The sequence below is a fragment of the Ciconia boyciana genome, chromosome 2 (genome assembly GCF_034638445.1).
Source record: "Ciconia boyciana chromosome 2, ASM3463844v1, whole genome shotgun sequence".
NCBI lineage: Eukaryota > Metazoa > Chordata > Aves > Ciconiiformes > Ciconiidae > Ciconia > Ciconia boyciana.
In genome coordinates this window covers 134,150,818-134,175,946 of record NC_132935.1, presented here as the reverse complement: position 1 = coordinate 134,175,946, position 25,129 = coordinate 134,150,818, and the positions used below count along the sequence as shown (strand labels likewise).

Genomic DNA, 25,129 nt, shown 5'->3' with positions numbered 1-25,129 from the left:
AAAGACTACCAAAACAGGCTACTGAGTTAGGTTCCCTTGTGATAGTTGGCACTGTTCTTAATATCTCACGAAAAGTAGTTCTTTATCACGCTGTTACGGGGGGGTTTTTTTAGTCATTATATTTAAGTAGGACAATGTTGAGGCCAAAATGTAACGAGTCGTGGAAAAACCCACAAATATTTTAATGTGAACTCTTTAAATATCTACTATTTCTAAAGTTCTTGTTGCTTTTTTTAATGCAGGTCTTGATTAATGTGACTTTATCTCATAAGCACACAACAAAGAACAATGAAGGACTGTTTTGTGAATTCCACAGAAAAGGACCTCTCTGATGCTGGTAAGCCACAGGCACGAAAGCCGTGTGTGAGTTTGAGGAATATATTCCACAGCTCCAAATCTAAAGGTACATTATAAGTCTTTCCTGATTGCCATAGTGGTTTTATAGGAGGTAACACAACGAGTTTCCAGTGAACTAAAGCCACCACCTGGAAAATGTTTATGCATGAATCATTCCATCAAGTTCAACAAAATTCATTTACATGGGTAAAACTATTTAGGTGGGTCCTAGCCTAGGCATGAAAATGCTCTTAAGATAAGCTCAGTAAGGTGGAAACACATTATTGCCTTCAAATTGCCTTCAAACCAGTCTTCATTGACAGACATTAAGAACAGTATGCAGAAAATTCTATTCATAGTGAGTCAGCAGTTAAAGTTAAGGTAAATGTAAATGGGGGGTGGCTGGTGTGTGGAGCCCTTTTCTCCCTGTGTGATTCACAGCTGGCTCCCTACCATGGTTGATCATCAGTTTCTTTATCCATTTATTACATCTCATTTTATGCATTTAGAATCATAAACTTCCTGGGGTAGGATTCCTCTTTCGTGTAGATTTCTAAAGCTCCTAGCACAAAGGAAGTAGGACATGTGGCAACTACTGCAATACAAAGGAATAATGAAGATGGTTATTACAGGGAAAGACAAGATTCTTCAGTTAACTCACATCTCTTCCGTGTTACCTACAGCAATTATAGCCTTCACTACAAGCAGTTCCACTTATTTCAGTAGGACTTCTCCTCATTTGCATTCAGTTGTGTAGGTCTTTGCAGAATTAATTAATTCTTGCTTTTGGTCTTTGATAGCCTTTCTGTATAAATATATTTTAATTGTAAAAATGAAGTTTGTTTCCATCCCAGAAATGGAGCTGGAAGCCTTTTTCTGGAGTACAGGAGATTAATTGAAGAAAAAGGAAGTTTCAAGAAAAATTCACCAGGCTGTTCCAAGAACATAAGAAAAACTACACTTTAAGCTTTAAATGCAAAAGAATCAGCAGGGAAAGTTGCAAGAAACTGGTACAAAAGATGGGTTATTATGTTTAAAAAAAAAGTCTGCTTTTTGTTTCACAGAATCTGCAAGCAAGGGATATGACAACCCGTCTTTCCAACATGATGAAAATCTTGAACAAAATGACCAGTTAAAGCCCAAGAAAAAAAAGTAGGTATTCTTTGAACTTAACACATTTGCTGCTGGTGTACTGGGTGTATGGCGGGGGTAGAGTTTAATATGGCTTTGCTAGAAAAAAACTCATCTTAATTAGTCTTTTGTATTTTCCTCTAGGAAGGAAAATGAGAAGGCAGAGAAACAGGTGGTTGGCATTTTTGAATTGGTTAGTGTCCAGTTTGATGGTCTGCTTTATATTTTATTTTCTTTATTTTTCATGTTGAGTTCTTTATGAATTGCAATTAATAGGTAATCAAAAACCAGAGAAGAAGCCTGAGACCTTTGATTAAAATTTGGCCTTTTAGGTCAGATTCCCTCTTTAAAATTTGCCCTGTTAGGTCAGATTCCTCCTTCAGTGTATTGCTAGCACTGACAGCAGTTCAACCTTAGTGCTGTTGGAGGGTGAAGCTCACCCCTGCTGAGGCTGATCTAGGACATACATACATACTGCACAGGCCCTTGCCTTGGCTCTATTTATAAAGGATTTATCCTGTGTTTGACGTCTGAGGGATCTGCTCTCTGAGAGAACCGGTGGCATGGTTTTGTGTCAGTTTTCCGTACAACAGCTATTCCCAAATAACTCTTACACGTGGACTTGCTTTTTCTGGAACAAGAGAAGTTTTATTCTTCTCTGGTTTATTCCATGTCCATTTACACTTTGGAAGAGGGTTAGGACACTCAGGAATAAAATGTTCTGATTTCAGATTAACCACATCCAGAATAGCTACAGCAGTTTAAATTCACATCCTTCTTTAAACCAAACAAACATTCAAGGGTAGACAAGCCTTAAGATACAATCTCTGCTGCAAACATTTTCTACTGGTTGATATAAGCCAGGTGCTGGTCAATAACTCACTCTTGTTTACATTTCAAAGGCATTATCTTAGTAAATATGTAACTTACTGGAACACAAAATGCAATATATTGTACAGAGAAGATCATCACTTAGAAACATGTAGGACATACACTTCGGGTTTTTTTCCTGCTGAGTTGGGGAAGAACCATGTGTCCTGCCAATATTCCCTTAGCAGCCTTCCTGAATACTGATTTAAAGATGTATGGGACCTATTACAAAATCCTTATGTTTTGAGTATACCTTCAGTTGGAGTGTTGTTGCTACTTATAATATGTAGGTAGAAACAAAGCATGTTCTGTAAGTCTGCTGTACTGTAACAAATACGTGAACTGTCAGGCATAACTTCACTCTTTTTTTTTTTTTTCTTTTTTTTTTTTTAATGCTCACATAGTTTCGCTATGCTGATTGGGTGGATGTCCTTTTGATGGTAGTTGGTTTGATTGCAGCTGTTGCAAATGGTACTGGATTGCCGCTTATGATCATTGTCTTTGGAGATATGACAAACAGCTTTGTGCTAAGCGGTGTGAAATCAAACATGTCAGAAGGTAAAAAGTTAAAATTAGAATTCTCTACATAACAGTTATGTTTTGCTACAGGAGCTAAGATTTTTTTTTTTCCCCAGACTATGAACTGGTGCTCATCTGAACAAGTATATAATGAGGAAAATTCATCCTGCTGCAAAGTACCCAATTGTTTTAATCAATCTTTAATGGCTTGAACAGGACAAAAGCAATGCATTGGCTGTGCTCTTTATGAATGATCTTCAACTTTGGTGAGATAGTAAGGAGCATGACCATCTTCTCTATCATCAGTTATCAGGCACTGTAATTACTAGAAGTTCAGAAAAAATAAATGTGTATTTGCCAAATGATTTTGTATTTTGCAAAACCCCACTTGCAAAATACAAAACATTCAACAACTGGTGACCCTAGATTGCCATGACTTATCTTCCACATATAATACTTTCATGAATATTACTACTTTTTTCCCCCCCACACAGATACTTCAGTAAATACTTCCAGCTGTTCATCAATTCCAGGCATAGATATAGAAGCTGAAATGACAAAGTAAGAGTCTTTGTAGTTATTTTGTTAACAGAGTATTCAGGGATTTTCTTTTACTGTGTTATCCCTTTGAGCAGAAGCCAAATGTTTGCCTTCTCAAGAAGGCTTCCCAATAATGTATCACAGGCTTCAGTATTTACTTTGATGGGGTAAATGAAGACTAACTGTTGCTTTGTGTGTCTGACTTCGCTCACAAGATACAGTGGGTCATATGGCCTTTTGTTCCCTTATCACAGGTTTGCTTACTACTACGTGGGAATTGGCTGTGCTGTGTTGATCCTGAGCACCATCCAAGTGTGGACGTTTTTGATTGCTGCTACGAGGCAGACAGCAAGGATCCGACAGAAGTTCTTTTTTGCAGTGCTCCATCAGGAGATGGCTTGGTTTGATACTACCCAGATAGGAACACTGAACACCAGACTGACAGAGTGAGGGCTCTGTTCATTTTTGACCCCACTAAGTATGATGTCTAAAAGAAAACTGCCATTTATCCTCTGTAGAATAGCCCATAGAGAGTTTAAAAAAAAAAACTAACAACAACAACAACAAAAAACACCACACCAAAATAACCCCCAACCAACCAAACCCAAACCTACCGTGTCAAATATTACAGCTCTGAGGGAGAAATTAATTATCCTTTTCAGCTTCATTTGTGCAGTTTCTGTGATATATGCATTGGAAGGGGTTTTGCTGTGAAATGCCTGACATTGGCTTTGTAATGTCCATGAAGTATGTGACAGACAGTACTAGATAAACAGCTCTGCTGTCTCCAGCTAGTTTACAAACACTGAAAGCTGTGACACTTTATTGAATGGAAATGAGCTTGCATTTACATCCAGCCAGATCTCAGGCTGGACTCTGTCCAGTCAGTTAAAGTCTTTGGAGCTTTTCCATAGACTTAAATAGATTTAGGGATGAGGACTGTATGCCCCAAGATGCAATGGGACTAAATGCATGAACACAGATTTTTTATTTATTTTTTTTTTTCCTGGAATTTAAGGTAGCTTTGGACAGAGCTGTGTCCTGAAAGGTGTAAGAGAAGCTTAAAGGAAACCCCTCTCAGCTCTCACATCTGTATGTGCTGGGAAGAGAAAATGTGGAAGGAAATTTGTATGAAAAACAGAGGTTCTTCCAAGTAGTGTTTTTTTCTGATAGAATGGAGATAACCCTTGATCTGAGTCTGTAGCCAAAATTAAGAACATAAAATGGTTCAGAGAGCTGAGCGGAAGGAGTCATTTGGAGATGGTCACAGGAGGTGAGGAGGCTGTTTAGTTGTATTGCTCCATTTGGATTCTGGATAAGGAAACTAGGTCATTCGTGACCTAGTGACGGGGCATAGAAACAGCAGAGAATGATGGAAAATACAGAAAATGAGTCCTAAAAAATAGGAGGTTTCTGCTGTGTTTTGGCCACACAAGAGACTAATGGTACCGTTCAGTAGCTGTGGTTAGAAATTTCACTGTGCCAGTTAGGAAATGGCAAAGCTTCTGACATTAGGCCACACAGCATGAAATGGAGGGGGAGGGAGTTACAATGAAAGGCATTCAAACCTAACAAATCTTTTTTATTATTATTATTATTATTTAAAGTGACATCAACACCATCCACGAAGGCATCGGAGACAAGATCTGTATATTTGTACAGTTTTTTGCCACATTTCTGGCAGGGATTATTATAGGATTCATCCACGGGTGGAAGCTGACACTGGTGATTTTGTCAGTCAGCCCTCTGCTTGCTGCATCAGCAGCAGTTTGGTCAACTGTAAGTGTGTGGAGATTAATAAACAAAGCAAACCAGAAAAACATTACAACTCTTATGCACAGGAAAGGGGGAGAGAATGGGAGAAAACTAGTGTGGTTTCTAAGTTGGGAGGTTGGCCCCGTGCTTACTTTAATGATTTCCGCTCCTCCTGTAGCTTTTCTCCGGGTTCCCAAGCACATACTTGTAAGTCATATTCCTCTGTCCACATACTCTGTCCTCGTGCCATGTGGCAGGAGGGTAATCTGCATCCGAGCATCTTCCTTGCACAGCGATTTCCTCTGGGGAAGCCTGGGCACACACCTGTGACCCTTACTCTTCCCTCTTAACACAAGTGCATGTCAAGCTCTTTCCATCTGCACATATACAATACCACATCTCTTGCAAATAATTTACCAAGTTTCATGCTGTGTACAGAGTAGACACTAGGACGTATGTACAGATGCCATAGACTGGAGTGATAAAAATTAGTGAAATATCTGGAGAAGTTTTCCTTTCAGATAGGAAAACATTTTCCCTTTGTGATCTGTTGTAGCCACATTAATGGGTACTGCTTGTATTCCTGAGTGGTTACTTACACATAATACTAAGGGGGTTTTTGTACTGCAAGCATTTCAAATAAGCTAGGAAGAAGAGCAGAATAAGCTGTAATGTGACTACCTTGCTTACTTCAATGTCTACTCTTGCTCTAGCTTCTGAACACCTGAGACACCCGTCAGAGCAGCTACGGCACGCCTCCCTGACCCCACGCGCATAGTGTGGCTCATAGGCTGTCCTCAACTTGGGAGGAAAGTGTGTCAGTCATGAAGCTCATCTGATGCTCGTGTAGTCTTTCACTGTAATGAGGATGCAATGAGAGAATGAGCTGGATTTGGGGAAATTCAGGGCACAGAGAGGAGTTGAGCCCCTTTCCCAAACCTCGTCTTGTGCCTTGAACATTGATCATTCTCTTTCACCGGTACAGCGTGCATACCCTTTCAGTAGGCTGCAATAACATCTGTTTTTCAACTTTCCAGCTCCTGGCATCCCTTACTGCTAAAGAGCTGTCTGCTTATGCCAAAGCAGGAGCTGTGGCAGAAGAAATTTTGACAGCAATCAGGACCGTTATGGCTTTCAATGGACAGCAGAAGGCATTAGCAAAGTAAGTTTTTGAAATAATAATTATATTTAAAATATGGAAAAGGAGTCTGGCTGTGGGTTGGGTCTGTGGTTTGTGGGTTTTTTTTGGAGGGGTAAGGGAATGGGATTCTCCTTAGTGTCATTTTATCCTTCTGTAAATGGACAGCTCACCTGAAAATAAAGATGTGGAAATAGACCTAGTCAGTGAATACAGGCTATTTTGTGTTATCACTGCAGCATAGACTCAAATTTCTCCTCTGATTGAGATCTGGAGTTGAATTTAAAGTCAAAGTGGTGAGAAGGTTATCTTTGCCTAATAGTCAAATGCAGCAAAGCATGTGATTAATTGCTTAACTTCTAGAACATGTGCACTGCTGTTCTGATCTTTGATGAATGAGCTTATATTTAAGCTTCACTGGATAACAGCCTTAAGTATAATTGCATCACTGGCTTTTATTACTTTAATGATTTGCACATAACACTAGTAGTTGACCTAATCCAGTGTTGGCCCTAGTCACATGTAAATGGTGAGGTGGATATGGCTGACCACAAATTTATTCACATATCATAAACAATAATACAAATACAAATACAGTATACAAATACAAGGCATCACCAATACCACGCAGTTGGGAAAGGCAAACCAGAAGACCTGATCCATATGACCCATGAATCTCCTCTATGTTTTTCGACTCTTATGTTTACCCTGGTCTTGTGCAAAATTTCTAAGGTGATGCTAGCCCTAGCACGAGGTCCTACAGCCTGTTCCTGCATTTGTTTGCTTCCATGGGTGGAGCTCTGACTATCTTACAGCACAGTATTCTGCTTACAGGGATTTGTCCTTAAGTTGCAACTATATTAAGACCCTTCCTGCTTACACAATAAAGGCAAAAAAGCCCTAAGATGGCCTAGATCAGTTACCCCTCTCCTCCCCATCTTCTTCTTGGTCCCTGCAAATACCAGTGTCTGAAAATCCAATGGTAGGAGCTGCTTCAAACTACTTTTTCTTCTTTTTTTTTTGAGGCCTAGAGACAAAATAACTGATACCTGGGTAACCCTGTACCAGTAAGGCCTTTTCTTTCCTCCATGGTTGGCCAATCAGCCTCTTCCACAGCTGCACCTCCATTTAATGTAAAAAACCCACAGAACTGGTGGTTTTCCTAGGAACATCTTCTACTAGGGACAGGCAAACTCCTACCAGGGACTGACTCGGGCATTTTGCAAACCGTGGATTGTGACTCCTACACAGCTCTTGAACGATGGCCTCAGAGTTAGGAAAAGCAACCTTTCACTTCACTGACCATAAATGTTTACACTTGCAAGGGACCTCCAGTTATCTGCTGTTTCTGGCAGTGGCTTGGCTCTTCCTCTGTAGTCAAGTGGTCACGCATACATTGCTTAAATCCAGTTCTCATTTCCCTGGAGGAACTATGATGCTGCCGACTCAAAGGTAGGGCTTGGTTTTAAGAATACAATGAAGCCAAAAGATTTAAATATATTTGAGTAACAAATACAGCATTGGTAGCATGTGAGCAATTTACATGAACAAAATTAATGCACATTGTTTTAAGATTCCTTCCCAGCTGACTGAATTTCATGTCTTCCTACTATGGGAGTGTTTTGCATAGAAAATATGTATTAGGCAAAAAATGTAAGCTGCTGAGCATGTTACCGACAAGTAGAAAGATACACTATTCCTAGGCTATACTTTCCATAATGAGCTTGAGTAAGTGAAAGCTATTAGCTGGAAACTATAGACGAATGAATATGAACTATCCTTAGAAGAAATAATTCTCACATGGAATTTGTCAGTCTTTATACTGGTTTTCTGTGTCCACTTGGATGCTATATTGCCATATAAATCAGTAAACTAACCTAAAGGAAAGATTTCTGTCTTCACAGAATGGCCAATAAGATAACAACTCTGGCATCACAGGGAGCTCTGGCTATTATTCATTTACCTGCCTTCATCCACAGTGCCTGGGTTTTTGTTTTGTTTTGTTTTTTAGTTTTGCTTTTTTTAAATGTGGGAGACTAAACCTTACCTTTGATAGGTAACGTTGATAAGACTTTTTTCAAGGTTTCCTTCCTTGTTTGCACAGGAGTTAGCAGGGCTCATTGAAAGACCTTTAAACTAGGTTTGAAGGGGGGAAGGGATAAAACCAGGCTCACTAGAGATAAGCCTGGGGGTGGCAGGACAATGTTTGAGGGACAGTGTGCTAGTGAGGTCCCTCGGTCTGCCATCTCAGTGGAGGTAGGGGATGGAGGTCCATGCGGCAGCAAAGACACAAGGTTATGGATGTGTTAGAAACCATGGAAGCGCCTGAGAATGGCCACACAGGAATTAGGGCTTCCCCCCAAAAAGGTGGCAGGATCAATAGCCCAACTGAAGTGCATCTGCACCAACGCATGCAGCATGGGCAACAAACAGGAGGAGCTGGAAGCCATTGTGCAGCAGGAAAACTATGATATAGTTGCCATCACGGAAACACGGTGGGATGGCTTGCAAAACTGGAGTGCTGCAATGGATGGCTATAAACTCTTCAGAAGGGATTGGCAAGGCAGGAGGGGTAGTGGGGTAGCCCTGTATGTTAGGGAGTGTTTTGATTGTCTAGAGCTTAATGATGGTGACGATAGGGTTGAGTGTTTACGGGTATGCATCAGGGGGAAGGCCAGCCAGGCAGATATCATGGTGGGAGTCTGTTATGGACCACCCAACCAGGATGGAGAGGCAGGTGAAATATTCTATAAGCAGCTGGGAGAAGTCTCACAATTGCTAGCCATTGTTCTCGTGGGGGACTTCAACTTACCAGATGTCTGCTGGAGATACAATACAGCAGAGAGGAAACAGTCTAGGAGGTTCCTGGAGTGTGTGGCAGATAACTTCCTGACACAGCTGGTGAGTGAGACGACGAGGGAAGACGCCCTGCTGGACCTGGTGTTTGTGAATAGAGAAGGAGTTGTGGGTGATGTGACGCCTGGAGGCTGTCTTGGGCATAGCGATCACAAAATGATAGAGTTTTTGATTCTTGGAGAAGTAAGGAGGGGAGTCAGCAGAACTGCTACCTTGGACTTCCGGAGGGCAGACTTTGGCCTGTTTAGGAGACTGGTTGACAGAGTCCCTTGGGAGGCAGTCCTGAAGTGCAAAGGAGTCCAGGAAGGCTGGGCATTCTTCAAGAAGGAAATCTCAAAGGTGCAGGAGCAGGCCATCCCCATGTGCTGAACTAGGAGCTGGCAGGGAAGAAGACCAGCCTGGCTGAACAGAGGGCTTTGGCTGGAACTCAGGAAAAAAAGGAGAGTTTATGACCTTTGGAAGAAGGGGCAGGCAACTCAGGAGGACTACAGGGATGTCGTGAGGTTATGCAGGGAGAAAATTAGGAGGGCCAAAGCCCAGCTAGAACTTAATCTGGCTACTGCCGTAAAAGACAATAAAAAATGTTTCTATAAATACATTAGCAACAAAAGAAGAGCTAAGGAGAATCTCCATCTTTTATTGGATGTGGGTGGAAACATAGTGACAAAGGATGAAGAAAAGGCTGAAGTACTTAATGCCTTCTTTGCCTCAGTCTTTAATAGTAAGACCAGTTGTTCTTGGGGTACCCAGCCTCCTGAGCTGGAAGACAGGGACAGGGAGCAGAACGAAGCCCCCATAATCCAAGGGGAAATGGTTAGCAACCTGCTACACCACTTAGACACACACAAGTCTATGGGGCCGGATGGGATCCACCCAAGGGTACTGAGGGAGCTGGCGGAAGCGCTCACCGAGCCACTTTCAATCCTTTATCAGCAGTCCTGGCTAACTGGGGAGGTCCCAATTGACTAGAGGTTAGCAAATGTGACGCCCATCTACAAGTAGGGCTGGAAGGAGGATCCGGGGAACTACAGGCCTGTCAGCCTGACCTCGGTACCGGGGAAGGTTATGGAGCAGATCATCTTGAGTGCCATCACGCGGCACGTACAGGACAACCAGGTGATCAGGCCCAGTCAGCATGGGTTTATGAAAGGCAGGTCCTGCTTGACCAACCTGATCTCCTTCTGTGACAAGGTGACCCGCTTAGTGGATGAGGGAGAGGCTGTGGATGTTGTCTACCTAGACTTTAGTAAAGCCTTTGACACCGTTTCCCACAGTGTTCTGCTGGAGAAACTGGCTGCTCATGGCTTGGACGGGCATACGCTGGCTGGATGGCCAGGCCCAAAGAGTTGTGGTGAATGGCGTTAAATCCATTTGGTGGCCAGTCATGTATGGGGGCCATTTCTGTTTAATATCTTTATCAATGATCTGGACAAGGGGATCGAGTGCACCCTCAGTAAGTTTGCAGACGACACCAAGCTGGGGGGAGTGTTGATCTGCTTGAGGGTAGGAAGGCTTTACAGAAGGACCTGGACAGGCTGGATCGATGGACCGAGGCCAATTGTATGGGGTTCAACAAGGCTAAGTGCAAGGTCCTGCACTTGGGCCACAACAACCCCATGCAACACTACAGGCTTGGGGAATTGTGGCTGGAAAGCTGCCCAGCGGAAAAGGACCTGGGGGTGTTGGTTGATAGCTGGCTGAATATGAGCTGGAAGTGTGCCCAGGTGGCCAAGAAGGCCAACAGCATCCTGGCTTGTATCAGAAACAGCATGGCCAGCAGGACTAGGGAAGTGATCATCCCCCTGTACTCAGCACTGGTGAGGCTGCACCTCGAATCCTGTGTTCAGTTTTGGGCCCCTCACTACGAGAGAGACATGGAGGTGCTGGAGCATGTCCAGAGAAGGGCAACGAAGCTGGTGAAGGGTCTAGAGCACAAGTCTTATGAGGAGCGGCTGAGGGAACTGGGGTTATTTAGCCTGGAGAAAAGGAGGCTGAGGGGAGACCTTATTGCTCTCTACAACTACCTGAAAGGAGGTTGTAGTGAGGTGGCTGTTGGTCTCTTCTCCCAAGTAACAAGCAACAGGACAAGAGGAAATGGGCTCAGGTTGCGCCAGGGGAGGTTTAGATTGGATATTAGGAAAAATTTCTTCATGGAAAGGGTTGTCAGGCATTGGAAGAGGCTGCCCAGGGAAGTGGTTGAGTCACCATCCCTGGAGATATTTAAAAGATGCGTAGATGTGGTGCTTAGGGACATGGTTTAGTGGTGGACTTGGCAGTGCTAGGTTAATGGTTGGACTTGATGATCTTAAAGGTCTTTTCCAACCTAAATGATTCTATGATTCTATGATTCTTTCAGGACTAATGCAAAAAAATGGCTCAGGAGAGGTATCTTGACTTTGTTATCATGATGGAAGACATGCTACTCAATTGTTTTCTAAATATGTCTTCCATAGCAGTATAAGAATGTTGTCAGCTTATGTCAGAGCAGATTTATTCAAAGGAATTATATCCCTGCTAGTCCTCTGTCAAAAAAATCTGTATTCTCTTTGTGAGACTTTAATTGTTTTTATGGCAAAAAAACTTTTAATTAAAACAGGGCACTGGGAAATATCAATCAGAATGACATGTGGTACCTGTCAAATTAATGGTTTCTTTATCCACTTCCAGATATGATGCTAACTTAGAGATGGCTAGAAGTGTTGGAGTGAAAAAATCCATTACCACCAACATATCTCTAGGTGTTTCAGAATTTCTTATCTTTGGATCCTATGCACTTGCATTTTGGTATGGAACCAAGCTCACTGCTGAGGAGGAAAATTATGACATTGGCCGTGTGTTAATTGTAAGTACAGCAATGCAGCTTTGAAAATTTCTCTGTAATTTCAATAAAATAGTTATGTAAGTGGTGTATAGAATTATCTCTATTTTCTGCCCTGTGCTTGCTAAATTAGCTGTTAGAGACTCATTTGATATAAAACAACTGAAAGGAAGGCATTTATCTTACCTAGCTTATGATATAACAAGTTTGAACAGGGCACTTTAAATTGCCACTCTAATCAACCCAGAGGCAAAAGTATCTGCAGAAGGTTACTTTCCTCACTTGTCTTGGATCCTATTGTAGGGCAGGATGAACAATCCAGAGCTGGAGGTCAGGGAGCAAAGACAAGTAACTTGGACTGCCAGCAAAATTCTAGCTAGCCACTAGGATTAATGAATCCCACTCGTGTGCTGAATATGTACTGGAAGTCCTCAAGATCTCATTTAGCCACAATGTCTTCTCTGCATTTTGTTGTTGTTTACTTGCAAGGTTTTACTGTACATTACCAATATGTCTAAGTTGGTATTAAGGATATTTCACTATCTCCTTGCCGTCAAAAGTTTGGCTACGTGCTTAACTTCCACACTCAAGTGACTTCTGATGTCCTGACTCCTCAGTATGGTTCTTCACAGCATGTCAAGCTAATTGTGTGTTGGATCCCACAGTGAGATTTCAGTTAAGAAACTCTGGACTGAGTTTTGCAAGCCTCTTAACTTTGGGAACATCTGGAAAGCAACAGAGAAAGTTATTTGTTCTATTTGTAGAAGATAGAAAATGCAAAAGCATCAAAAAGAAAAGCCATTCATGCCACAAAAGCATGTGTCAGTAGTTACCATTCACCCCAGGCAAATGGGGAGTAGACAGGAGTTACTGTGGTATGCTCCTTTCACTTCTGTATTTAATTCTCCTGGAAAGGATGCACTAGAAAGACACGGGCACTGGTGGCTCTGTAATCACTGTTAACTGTGATGCTTCCCTCCATCTCCCACAGGTGTTCTTCTCTGTGCTCATTGGAGCCTTCTCCCTGGGCCAGGCGGCTCCCAACCTGGAGAGTGTGGCTAATGCACGTGGGGCTGCCTATGAAGTATATCGGATTATCAATAAGGTAAGTATCTAAGTAGAAAAGAAGATTTTCAACCAGACTTATTTTTTTTCCCTTGTTCCTATTTTTTTTTCTTGAGAGACATAACAAAAGCACTCAAAAGTCCTTAAACCATAAACTCCATAGATGCCTGCCACTGAAACCCATAATATTTCTGTTCATATCAAGAAAACTGTCTCTTTATTTGTTACAATGAATGTTGGGAAAGCTGGCATGAATATCTGAGATTTATGGATGAGGTCTTTCTCTAAAATTAGACTTGCAACTGCAGAGGGAAAGTAGTAAGGCACTATGCTATTTTTTAAAAATGCATGTATGCACAATTTCAGCTGAGCTGGCTTTTTTTTGGGGGGGGGAGTAGGTGGAAAGGGGATTAATAGTGCTATTGAAAGCTATAATAACATAAAGCTACAGTGCTGATGTTGCTATGAAAAAGGGTTTCCACATTGTTATTATCTTGATCTTGCTGTGTTATGCAGCAATTGGATATCTGTGTATATAAAATATTTTAAACAAGTAGGACTAGAAAGTTCATACAGAAATGGCTACATGGTTCTTCTTGATATAAGTATAAAACCCTCCTATATGGATAACTGAGGCCCATGTTTTGGTTGCAAGATAGTACAGTTAAGTTCTGCAATTAAAGATGTTCTGCTCTGGATTTTGTTGCATTTGAAAATGTGCTATATTTGTCAAAGTAGAATTCACAGTTAAATGTTCCCCTGCATTCAGCATCCTGCGAGTAATATGCAGCAGCTCTGCAATGGTGTGCTGCAGTGTAAACCAGGAGCTAAGAAAGTAAAGGAGAGAACAATGTATTCAGCTGAAATAGCAGTTCCAAAAGTGTAATAACCAGCAATATATTTTAAAAACTTCTTTCCAGAAACGGCTCATAGATAGCAGTTCTAAGGAAGGCTACAAACCAGACAAGCTCATAGGAGAAATTGAATTCAGAAACATCCATTTCAATTACCCATCCAGACCTGATGTTAAAGTAAGTGTTCATTTTGGATTATTCTACTGTACTGAGATTCTGCAGCCTGTGTCTGTATTTCTCTAATCTTGTTGTTGTTGATATTATTTCTCTGTTGAAATATTATTTCTCTAATCTTGTTGTTGTTGAATGCAAAATGCATTCCTATCTTGGGAGATTGTGTACTACTGGAAAAAAAATGATGTCCAAAGACAAAGCTCTAGCTCTATTGCCACTGGCTACCTGCTCACCATTCTCATGTGTTGGACAAAGCTAAGAAGAATGTGTTGCTTCTAGTCTGAATTTCTGTGAACAAGAGCTCTGATAAACCAAATAAGATTTTTCAAGATCTGTCATTAAAACTTCCAGACGTTACACAGTTAACCCAGGAAGTTGCTCTTTCCAGTCCCTTGGTTGTTCTGAGTTGCTGTGATATCCCATGTGAAAAGTGACTGTGAGATAGGCTTTACAACAATTATGCCATCAAATGGATTGAAACGTATCATCCTAAATATAAATTTGGAAGTTTATTTTGAGTTGTTATTTTGGGCAGATGTTAAAACTGCTGTTCAATAAACAGATGTCCCTATTCTTTGCCAGGTGCACTTCCCTTAGTAACTGTGTTGCGCAGTGCTATGTACGTCACGTGATGGTGATCTGCTTTTGTGGTGATACAGTTGGTTTGACCTCTCTACCATATTCAACAGTTTATAATCTTTTGAAGGCACTTACAAAGGTGAAAGGAAAAGGGATTTGCTGCTGCTGTTACTTGATGAAGAAAAAGGTAGAAAGAGAGATTTCAAATGTCAACAGTTAAAAGCTGGACATGCCAATTAAGGGTGAGAATGGAGAAGTTCATACACTGTGGCTATTTTTTCAGATAGCTCTTTGCACCTCAGCCAGCTGAGATCTGTCCCATGGTGCATCAAATCTGATTCCAGGACACTGGGGCTGCTGAAGGACAGACCCAGAGCTAGGCTTTCTGCCTAACTGAAGTCAGTGTAATGCATCTTCTTTCACTCTTGGATCAGAAATCAGAAGTGACAGAGCAGACACTTCATCCTTCTTCCTAAAAATGCTATTCAGGCCGATGAGCTATGTTATGGGTCTGCACGCCAAACGGGAGGGAAATAAGAAATATTTTGTTGTCCTTCCCAAACCCACTGAGTCAGCAGCTCTCCCTACTACGAGTATCAATGTTATTTAATAGAGCCAAAAGGAATCAGCAAAGATGTGTAGAAGTTGTCTACAGTCTCTCAAGCAATTGATGCAACACAGTGTAATCTCCCCTCTCCAGGCTAAACCAAATGAGAGAGATCTAAGGAGTCTAGTTATTGTCAGTTTTAATCTTGACAACACCTTGCCCGATAAAAGAGAGTTAGAAATAGCCTATTAGGTGGTTGTGACTATTTGCATCTGGAGAAATTACGGTATCCAGAATATAGTTCTTACTTGATAATGCAGGCACCAGGATATCAGCTTCTTGGAGATACAAACCCTGCTGGATGTAACACAGGGAGAGGAGAGCAATATTGCTACTATTTTAATCTCTCATTGCAAAAACATGTGTAGGCAAAATTATAAATCAGCCTGGTATAAACAAGAAGAGTTCCCATAGCAGCCAAATATTTTGGCAACTACACAGCATTACTCATATATGACATGGACATCTTTTGAGGTAAAATGTTCCTAAATGTGAAAATGGCAACAAAGTTATCGTTAATTTGTAACTACTCCCCAGGTTGCTGAGGCTGTTAACAATAAGGACTGGGATTTATTCAGGGCTTTCCAGCAGTTACCTTGTCAAAACAGCCATTTATATTCTAAAAATAGAAGAAAACAGGCTCATTTCTCAGCAATAATGTTTAGCACCTTAGAAATATTTTTCTGTGAGATTCATAACTAAGTGTTATGCCATTGTCTAAGCATTGGAAAACAGAGGACAGCAGGAGAACGTAAGACCCCGAGCCTGCTACCAGATCACACAACTTGGAGAAAATGAGCTATCAAGTTTAGAGTACTGTGGCTGTGTCTATATTAGTTGATTGGAGTGTGCTGGGGAATTTTCCCAGGCACTGGAATGCAATGGTCTATGCAAGGGAACTTTTAAAATGTTTCTTGGCATGAACTTGGCCTGTTCCAGTTATCAATCTTCTCAAATAATTCCCAGGCTTGGTTTGGTAGCCAGAAGGATCCAGGGGCCATTCCCAAAAGGCAGGTTGCATGTAGCCATCCTGTTTCAAAGGCTAATACACTTCACAAGCATAGATGCAGAGTCTTTCGTATCGGTGCCCCAGAATATTCCCAGGTACAATTAACTTGCTAGTATTGCCATACCTCCAGACTGCGCCGCTTACTACTGCCTTGATTATCACTACAGTTACCTTGACAGACTGTTCTCTAATCAAACTTGTCAAACTAAGAGAGAGAGAGAGAGAGACTTATTATTTTTATTTTTTTTTTCCCCCAGATCCTCAAAGGTCTAAACTTGAAAGTGCAAACAGGGAAGACCATTGCTTTAGTTGGTGCCAGTGGCTGTGGAAAAAGCACTACTGTTCAGTTGCTGCAGAGATTCTACGATCCTGTCCAGGGAGAAGTGAGTGCCTGCAAGTGAACTGTAAAAGATGAGAGTTGTTAGGATAAGCACGAGTTTCCTATATTAACTGAACCTTGATTTTTATTTTTATTTTTTATTGAATTTGAGCATATCTCTGCATAGTTCAGTATCTCCACAATTTAAATTTCAAATAAACTATCTTCTCTTGTTGGCTTGACTTCATTATTCTCCTCCTTCTTGCAGTCCTATGCCAGAAGTAGTAAATACCACAAATCTTTGAATAGATGCAAGATCTGAATTTAAAATTATTTTCATCAACAATTAGCTTTGAAGGTTCTGTATAACTTTTTAAAGCAAACAGTGCTCTGCAGTATTTTGCTTCCTTTTCATTGAATGTAAACTAAAACCTAGAGAGAGTTTTCCTATTTTAAATGGTTGTTTTCTTGGCTCATTTTTCTCTATCAGCTAACCCACAGCAAAAGTTTCCATCGTTACACATTGTACATCTGCTCTACCACTAAACATTAGATCCAGTCAGTAAATGGTAAATACTTCTCATAAGAAATTTCCAAAGGAAAAAAGAAGGAAAATAAACAATATATTTTTAAGGAAAATGTTATTTTTATACTTAATATTTGAAGAATGCTACTTAGTAGTTGTTACTGCTAATTGGAACTAGATAAGCATTTCAAATATTAAACATTGACCAATCACCACATACATAATGTATCAGGATGGCTATCTAGTACCAACACAGTTGTTTCTTAAACTTACTGTTTCTGTGGCTGTTCATCCCTGCCCCCTCAGTTTGCTGTTCCTCTCCTGTACTAATGTCAGTGTTCATAGGACCACATTGCAAATCATCTAGGTTAAAAATAACTTCCCTTTCCTTTTTAGTCATCTTGGATTATTTCTTTGATCTGGTGTAAAGTCCAGCCACGGAGGCAATTGTGTAGCCACAACTGTGAGGGCAGCAAACTGGCAGAGGGGCATGAGAACAGGGTAAAAAGTTGAACAGGGTTATTGAAGGGGAGGGAAAAAAAAAAAACCCCAACCTGATGTCTTCTCTGTTTATGCTGCTCCTTATCATTGTCTAGCTTGTGCAGTGGATGGAAAAACTACAGTTGTAACTTCTCTCCCAACATAGTTTTCTACTGAAGACAACATTTTTTTCTTTTTTTTTTGTCCTTGTAGCTGATACTTAAGTTAAGTAATAGTAATTAATTGATTTATTATTAACAGAATGCATTTCCTCAACTTTGACATACACTTTTCCTCTCAGATTACCTTAGATGGTCGGGATATTCGGACACTTAATGTAAAGTGGCTAAGAGAAAATATCGGTATTGTGAGCCAGGAGCCTGTTTTGTTTGCAACAACAATAGCAGAGAACATTCGCTACGGCCGAGAAGATATTTCTGATGCTGAAATTGAGCAAGCAGCCAAGGAAGCCAATGCTTTTGACTTCATATCTAGACTGCCTGATGTGAGTTCATGAACTTCTTTTGAGTGTAAGAATGAAAGGTCCATTTAGGCCGGTGTCCTGTTTCTGAGAGGGAGAGCATGGGAATTCAAGTTTTAGTACAACTTCCCAAGATACTCTTATAGCCTCCAGCAGCTTTCAGTTCAGGGACTTTCTGAACTAGATATTATGCCTTTGGTTGGTTGCCCTCAAAGGATTTGTGCCTGAGTCTGAAAAAAATGTCAATGCCTTAACTCAGGAGAAAGGAAGCTTCACAGCTGTATTACCATCCCTACCCATCTCATGAGGCATGGGAAGACTTGGGCTTTTAAAGAGAAGGTCCCAAAAACCAAAATCCTTTGTCAGGAACTGTCTGCACATTCAATAGGAAATGGAGGGTGGAAGTAAATAAGTATGCCCTGAACCAAGGCCATTTTTAGTAGCTGGGAGCTTGAGCTCTCCCTCTGCCTGAGATTCACAGCCTGAGCCCTCTCCTAGCAGTAGGTGCCTTACTCCTTTCAGGGTCGGAGCAGGAAGTGAGATCAGTCATTCAAAACACACTCTCAGGAACGGGTAATGATATGTCCTTCCTTTTGGTCCTGCAGTTAAAAAGATGTGGAAAAAGTGCCCACCTGGGATTTGATTTCAATTCTTCTACTACCTCTGAGAGTTCGACCCCCATCTCTCAAGCATGTGCCATTTCTAGTGTGTCAGTCTCTTCCAAGGTTTCTTCTTCTCAGGAAGAGTTATTTGATCATATTTACTCTTAAACAGCTATATAATAAAAGGCTACAGTGGACTCTGAGACTTGCCACTTTGGAGTGAGTGACACAGTCAGTAGGAACTGAGCCATGGCTCCAAGGGAGGTGTCTCGGGTTCAGAGGAGGCAATGTTGGAGGTCCTGGTGGGTCCCTATGATCCCAACCCTATTGGAAAGGTAGGCAGTCCTCAGCAAATGCAGAGATGCATTTTACGGGCTTGCCTTGAAAAAACCCAGGGTTTGGAGCCCTCTCTGAGCAAGCAGTGAAGATCAAGACTTTAAAGAACCATAAGATCAAAGTTAGGCATGTAAAGTATGTAATGGGGCTAGGAGTGCTTGGCTAAGGGCTAGATGGATGGGTGTCGTCGCATGTTTGCTCTGCCCATGCTCAAGTCAGCCAGATAAAGCTACCTCTTGTCTAGAAGCTGAGTACTTATGATCGCACAGAGAAGCAAGGAGTTCATTTGAGACATTCCACAACTTCTGTTTTGTTTTCTACTTTCTCAGAAATTTAACACCATGGTAGGGGAAAGAGGAGCCCAGCTGAGTGGAGGACAGAAGCAGCGCATAGCTATTGCCCGTGCCCTTGCAAGAAATCCCAAGATTCTTCTTCTGGATGAAGCTACATCTGCACTAGATACTCAGAGTGAATCCATAGTGCAAGCAGCTCTCGATAAGGTAGGACTCATGTTATTGAAGCTACCATGAAAAGGTGCAACAACACTTAAGAAAAATTAACATACAGTTTTTACTGCAGCTTTCCATTGGAATAAAGAATATTGGAAAATAAAATTTGAATGGATGTTTCAGGGTTTTAGCAGGGAGTTTAAACAATCAAAATTTTACTTGGGAATCATGTCTATTTGCGGGGTTTTTTAAACATTGTTGCTAATTACCAAGACACTTACAGTCATGTGTAACTGTAACTAAGGTCTCCTGCACTCCCTTCCTCAAATCACAATTGTTCGTTTGCTGGTGAAATATGGATAGCATCTTATCAAGGCAAGGCATGAGGACTGAATGGCCTTTTTCAGGTAGATTAATAGAAATGTATAGTATAATATTCCTAGGACTCGTTCTTCATTGAACAGTTGCTTCATAATTTTCAGAAAGTTCTTGGGATTTAGTAATTTTCTTTCTTTACAGAGACTGAGTGCAAATCAGACCCTACACAGAACAAAAAGCAGAGACAGTTACAAATAGTGCGTCTCTGCCCCTTGTGTTTTTTATCAGCCCCACAGCTCTAGGGCAAGTGCTACTGCAAGGCAGAGCTGTCCCACCAGCTCACAGTCCCTTCCTCACAGCCTTCCTTCATCAGCAGTTTCCACCAAGATGCAATGGATCCTGGAGGCTTTGATTAAAAAAGAAATTCATGGTTGGGCTGGAATGTTGTTTCATTTATCTAATATTTATTTTCATGTATTTTTAAAAGCTAAGTGAAAAAATCCTGCCTTTCATTTCAGCAGTTATGAACAGAAAGATAAGAGTTACAAGTATGGCTCAAGGGAAGTACAGAATTTACCACATTCATTGCCAGTCAGTTTAAATCTGAGGCAAAATGTAGTTGTTGGTTATATTCACATGACTATACTGATATTATTAGTATTGAGGTAACATGTGGATGCAAAAATAATATTCATCTAATCTAATTTGTATATAAATGATATTATTGCTGCAAAGTTAAGCACTAAAAGATTGCTGCTTCAGCCATAATTTAGCTTTCTTCTGCATGTTCTTTAATTCCATGATCAAATACTAACCTTTTCCAGAAGCTTATTGCTTCATTTAGTGCATAACATAGAGGAAGATAACTCTGTTAAGGGGACTGTTCTATATACTCTTCCTCATTCTTCATCATGTTCCCAGAACACACCAAAATGATCCCCGAGTCATAACTTATTCATCTTTTCACAGCTTTTTGATGTCCATCAATGTAGTCCCCAAATGGGATTTACAAATTTCTTCTCGATATCCCTGAGTGGAAAAAGTGGTGCTAATATCGTTCATTATTTTTACAGCTGAGGAGCAGAGATATTAACCTCACAAATGCACACTGTTTCTGAGCAGTCATATGCAGATGCTTGTAGTCTTCTGTTTTTCAGATTACTTTGCATCTTTTAGAGCATTGTGCTTGTTCTGATCTCAGCTCCCAGCTGCAGTGGTGAAGGCTCCGCATCTCTGCGCATTAGGGCACGGGCATGAAAACTGCACTGAGACAGACCTCGTGTGACAGGGTTTGAGTGACTAACATCAGATCCACGAGAACTTGGTGGCAGGTGTAGGGGAAGAATCCAAATCTCCATGGAAGCATTCATGTACTGAAACTGCCCTCATCTTCCCCACACCCCTGTTCCTGTGCCCATATAATGTATAACTTCTGCAGCAAGTAACTTCCAGCAGGCTCCTTGACTGCAGAACATATTTGTTGTGTGAGGTCCGCTTGGATTTCTCCTCCTTCCCCCAAGCCACCGTCTGCTCCAGGCGTCAGCGAGGAGGGAAGCCGCTCTCTCCAGCAGCCGCAAGCTGGCATGTGCTCATTTGCTGCATGAGGACTGTGCGCACCACTGGCCTGCGTGTGGGAGCTGGAGAGGGATGGAGCATGTAACCTGCAGACTGAGGCTTCGGCAGCTCTCCCTGCCAAATCCCAGCAGGCCCCTGATTTGAGATGTAGCTTATTTCAAAAGACTGGGAGAGAGCTTTAGGGAGCGGCTAAAACCCATTTCTGACCCCAGATGTGCTCCACTCCTCTACGCTTTCCTGCTAAGTCTTGTCAGAAGTCATGCTAACATTATACTTCCAAAAATATGCATGGACAGTATATAAAGAAAATATCCTTTCTTTATATACTAGCTATCCTAGCTTATTTTGAGAAAGATCTAACTATTCTCACTGCATTTCCCTCCCATGCGTGCATACACATGGAAACACTTTATGGGCAACTTTAGCTCAAACAGTTCAAGTTTGGTAAAAAGTCAAATAACCTTAATTATAGCCTTTAATACCTGCATTACCTGTCTAATAAGATTAATGTGGTTTTCTCTGCCTGAATTAGGCAAGTGAAAGTGTCCTCTAGACTGTTATACAAGAGACATGAAACCAGGAACAAAAATCTTCACTTTTAGAAGAAAGAATTCTTTTTAATATTTGGATTTATTTTATATCATAAATGCCTAAAATAACTTTGTTTTATTTCTGTGCTGTTTTCTTGCACATTTTAATGTAAATTGCTTTTGTTGTTTTTCTATAAGGCTCGGACTGGACGTACCACCATTGTGATTGCTCACAGACTGTCTACCATCAAGACTGCTGACACTATTGCTGGATTTGAGAAAGGCGTCGTGGTTGAACAAGGAACACACAGTGAACTCATGTTGCAGAAGGGAGTCTACTATTCTCTTGTAATGCAGCAGGTAAGGGCAAATTTATTTATTTTCTTTCTCTGTTTCACAAAGTTGTGAAATGCTGGTATGTGGAGCCATTTTCTCTCTGTGTTCCTGCATGTTGTCCAGCTGGCAGCTGCTCAGTCACTCTAGTCTGGGCATGGACACAGGTTTGGAATTCTTGGGGGTTTTACCCATAAAAGTGTTTCACATTTACACAATCCAATATGTCAAAAACATAAGTGAGTTGAAGGCACAGACTACACAATTATGGCATAACCACAAAACTGTTAGATTCCAGGTGGATTCCATAGACTGCTTGAAGAAAAAGAGAAAAGAGGAAAAAAAAATCAGGACCAAATAGTCTACTGCTCTGCCATTACAGACTGAAATATATGTGGCCTATAGGCAACAGTGATCACATGACTGAAATAGCAGTACTCATGAGAAAAAAATTTTACTCTTCCTTCTCCCTGCTCCAAATGTCTTGTGATTGTATATCCTGAATTCTCACTAGGGTTGTAGCAATAATTTTCAAGATGATGGGACATCAGAAGAAAGTGAAGACACAGGGGCTGAGGAATATGAGGAAAATGACAGAAATCATCTTGTGGAGGAGCTGACTCTTCAAGATCATTTTGAAGAATCAGTGATCTCTAGGAGAAGCAGCATGCGAAGAAGATCCAGCAGATATAAGAGCAAGAGGTGCTCTTCTAAGAAAAAGTCCTCTGCAAAAAAGAAAAAAAAAGAGCTGGAGGTTGGTATTAAAACTTTCTTTTAGAATTTTAGTGATAACATGTAAACATAAGCACAAAGCACATAATTTTAATTACTTTTAGATAGCTGGCTGCCATGCAACCTTTACTCTGGTGCTATTACAGTCAACAGGCTGAGTATTTGTCCTAGGAATATGAGGACAATCGTGTACGTCTTACCAAAAACTTCATTTTAACACTATTGACTTAGTGTGGAGCTGGATAAAACTTGTGCTGTTGATTTGTTATGCTTTATAAACTTAAGTGTATTATTTCAGTGTTACTGATGTTTTAATTCTATCTAATTAAAACAAGTTGTGAGATTTCATTTGCAGGATTCTTTACTTCCTGGTACTCACTTTTGTAAATACTGGTTGATAACGTAATCCCTGGGGTATGCAAACCAAGTTTTAAGGCATTTTGGAATATCATACTACCTTTATGTCAAACGAAAAAAAAAAATCAAAACCTTAACATTTTGAAGTGTATTCTAAATAAAAGAACCATTATTCTTTCGCTCTCTCTCAGTCTTAGTATGTGCTTTAAAACATCCAGTTCTGGAGGTTTTTATTCAGACAAAACACTTTAGTTGACAAATGTCATATAGAAATAAAAGTCATATAGGAAGTTCAGGTTTTAGAAATCAAAATTTGTTTTGTCAAAGTTGAGTAAAACTTGCTCATGGCAATCAATAGGAGCACATTTCTAGTGGACTCTGGATCAGACTTTGGGTAGGCAGCTCAATAGAAACTTGATTTTGTTTTTTCCTATTTTGTACTGCTTGAACTACAGCTTTTTTGCATGAAATTTATTGGAAGAGTTGTTTGGCTTTTTTTGTTTTGGTTTTTTTTTTTTTTAATCTGACTTCAGGACCCTTGAAGTGAAAAAATAAAATGTAAATTCTGAAGTAAAAGCATGGATCCTTTTAAATCTATGGGAGTTAGGATCTCATCTGTAATACAGCATATGATTATTTAAAATACTTATGGAAGCCTTAGTGTAATTTTTATCTATCGTTATTCCTTCTCACTAAAATATAGCTTCCAGCTAATACATATTTCAAATAGTACGAAGGAGCTGGATCCATTCCTATTATCACAAAAAAGTTATGCAACTTCAAAAGATAATTTTTGTCTGTGTATTAATACTGCCTCAGAGGAAGTAGTGGGTGTTCATGCTGAAGACTTCAGTATTCATCACAGTCACAAAAAATTAAGAAATCAAGCATCCAGCGGTTGTAACGATTTCAGAAAGCTCAGCCCACTTTTATGGTTGAGGCTTAGCCACCCTCATTCAGCATCTGAAACATGGGATAAAATAACCAGGAAGCAAGAGCAACTTACTCGTAATCCTGCCTAATATTTTGTCTCATTTCCAATGTTTTCATTTTTTGCTTTTCCAGAACTCCCCCTGTGGAGGCATAGACACTTGAATAAATTAGTAAAGCAGAACAGGGCATTTTTTGTACTTTCAAAGGAGATGCAGGCTAACTGACGGTTACATATGCCTCTTTCATGCTTTTGGTAATGATGGATAGGCTATAGTTTGCAAAAGAGAAGGATGACCTCTCTACCCAATTGTATTACTGCCAGCCCAGTAGCATTTAGTTGAACCAGAGGAATCTTTTTCTGTGCTCTCAACAGTGAGACTTTTAGTTCTTCATAAAGATTCAAGTGTTAAAGTTGCCATTCATGGTCACCAGTCCTATCTGACTTTCAATGAACTGTCACAGCCCTTCTCCCCTCATGACTTAGCCTTTTGTTAAAGTTTTGCCTCCAAACTTTTACAGTGCAGTTGAAGTTCTAGGATACGAAACAGCAAAGCTGCAGATCTCCAGCACGTTTGCTCACTCTGAGTGCACAGAGAGGGCTTTCAGTAGTTTACCAAGACAGCTCACTACTCAAAGCCTAATGAACACCCACTGTCTGGGGAATTTCATGTTTCCAAGGAAAACTTGCAGCCTTCCCTTTCCTGTAGGAAGAAAATCTCCCTGCTGTGCCCTACTCAAGAATCCTGGCTCTGAACAAACCTGAGTGGCTGTATGTACTGCTGGGAGTGATTGCTGCTGCCATCTCAGGTGGGGTCCATCCTGCATTCGCTGTTATATTTGGAAAAATCATTGGGGTAAGTTTTTTTGCAAATGGACGTTGCAGTCCTGAGCCTCCCTCATGCTCAGC

At 40.8% G+C, this 25,129-nt stretch overlaps 1 protein-coding gene across 1 annotated transcript in view; it reads left to right on the top strand.

Annotated features, from left to right (window-relative positions):
• The window catches only part of ABCB5 (ATP binding cassette subfamily B member 5), an 86,049-nt gene that overhangs the window by 47,868 nt on the left and 13,052 nt on the right, over positions 1-25,129 (top strand). The window contains exons 3-19 of the mRNA XM_072854164.1: positions 243-337; positions 1,401-1,488; positions 1,612-1,660; positions 2,742-2,895; positions 3,351-3,417; positions 3,651-3,842; positions 5,004-5,175; positions 6,189-6,313; positions 11,813-11,987; positions 12,955-13,068; positions 13,949-14,059; positions 16,509-16,634; positions 17,878-18,081; positions 19,325-19,495; positions 22,066-22,227; positions 22,715-22,954; positions 24,930-25,076. Of these exons, the coding sequence (XP_072710265.1) occupies positions 289-337; positions 1,401-1,488; positions 1,612-1,660; positions 2,742-2,895; positions 3,351-3,417; positions 3,651-3,842; positions 5,004-5,175; positions 6,189-6,313; positions 11,813-11,987; positions 12,955-13,068; positions 13,949-14,059; positions 16,509-16,634; positions 17,878-18,081; positions 19,325-19,495; positions 22,066-22,227; positions 22,715-22,954; positions 24,930-25,076 (2,346 nt within the window). The 5' untranslated portion in view covers positions 243-288. The remainder of the gene's footprint in view (positions 1-242; positions 338-1,400; positions 1,489-1,611; positions 1,661-2,741; positions 2,896-3,350; positions 3,418-3,650; positions 3,843-5,003; positions 5,176-6,188; positions 6,314-11,812; positions 11,988-12,954; positions 13,069-13,948; positions 14,060-16,508; positions 16,635-17,877; positions 18,082-19,324; positions 19,496-22,065; positions 22,228-22,714; positions 22,955-24,929; positions 25,077-25,129) is intronic.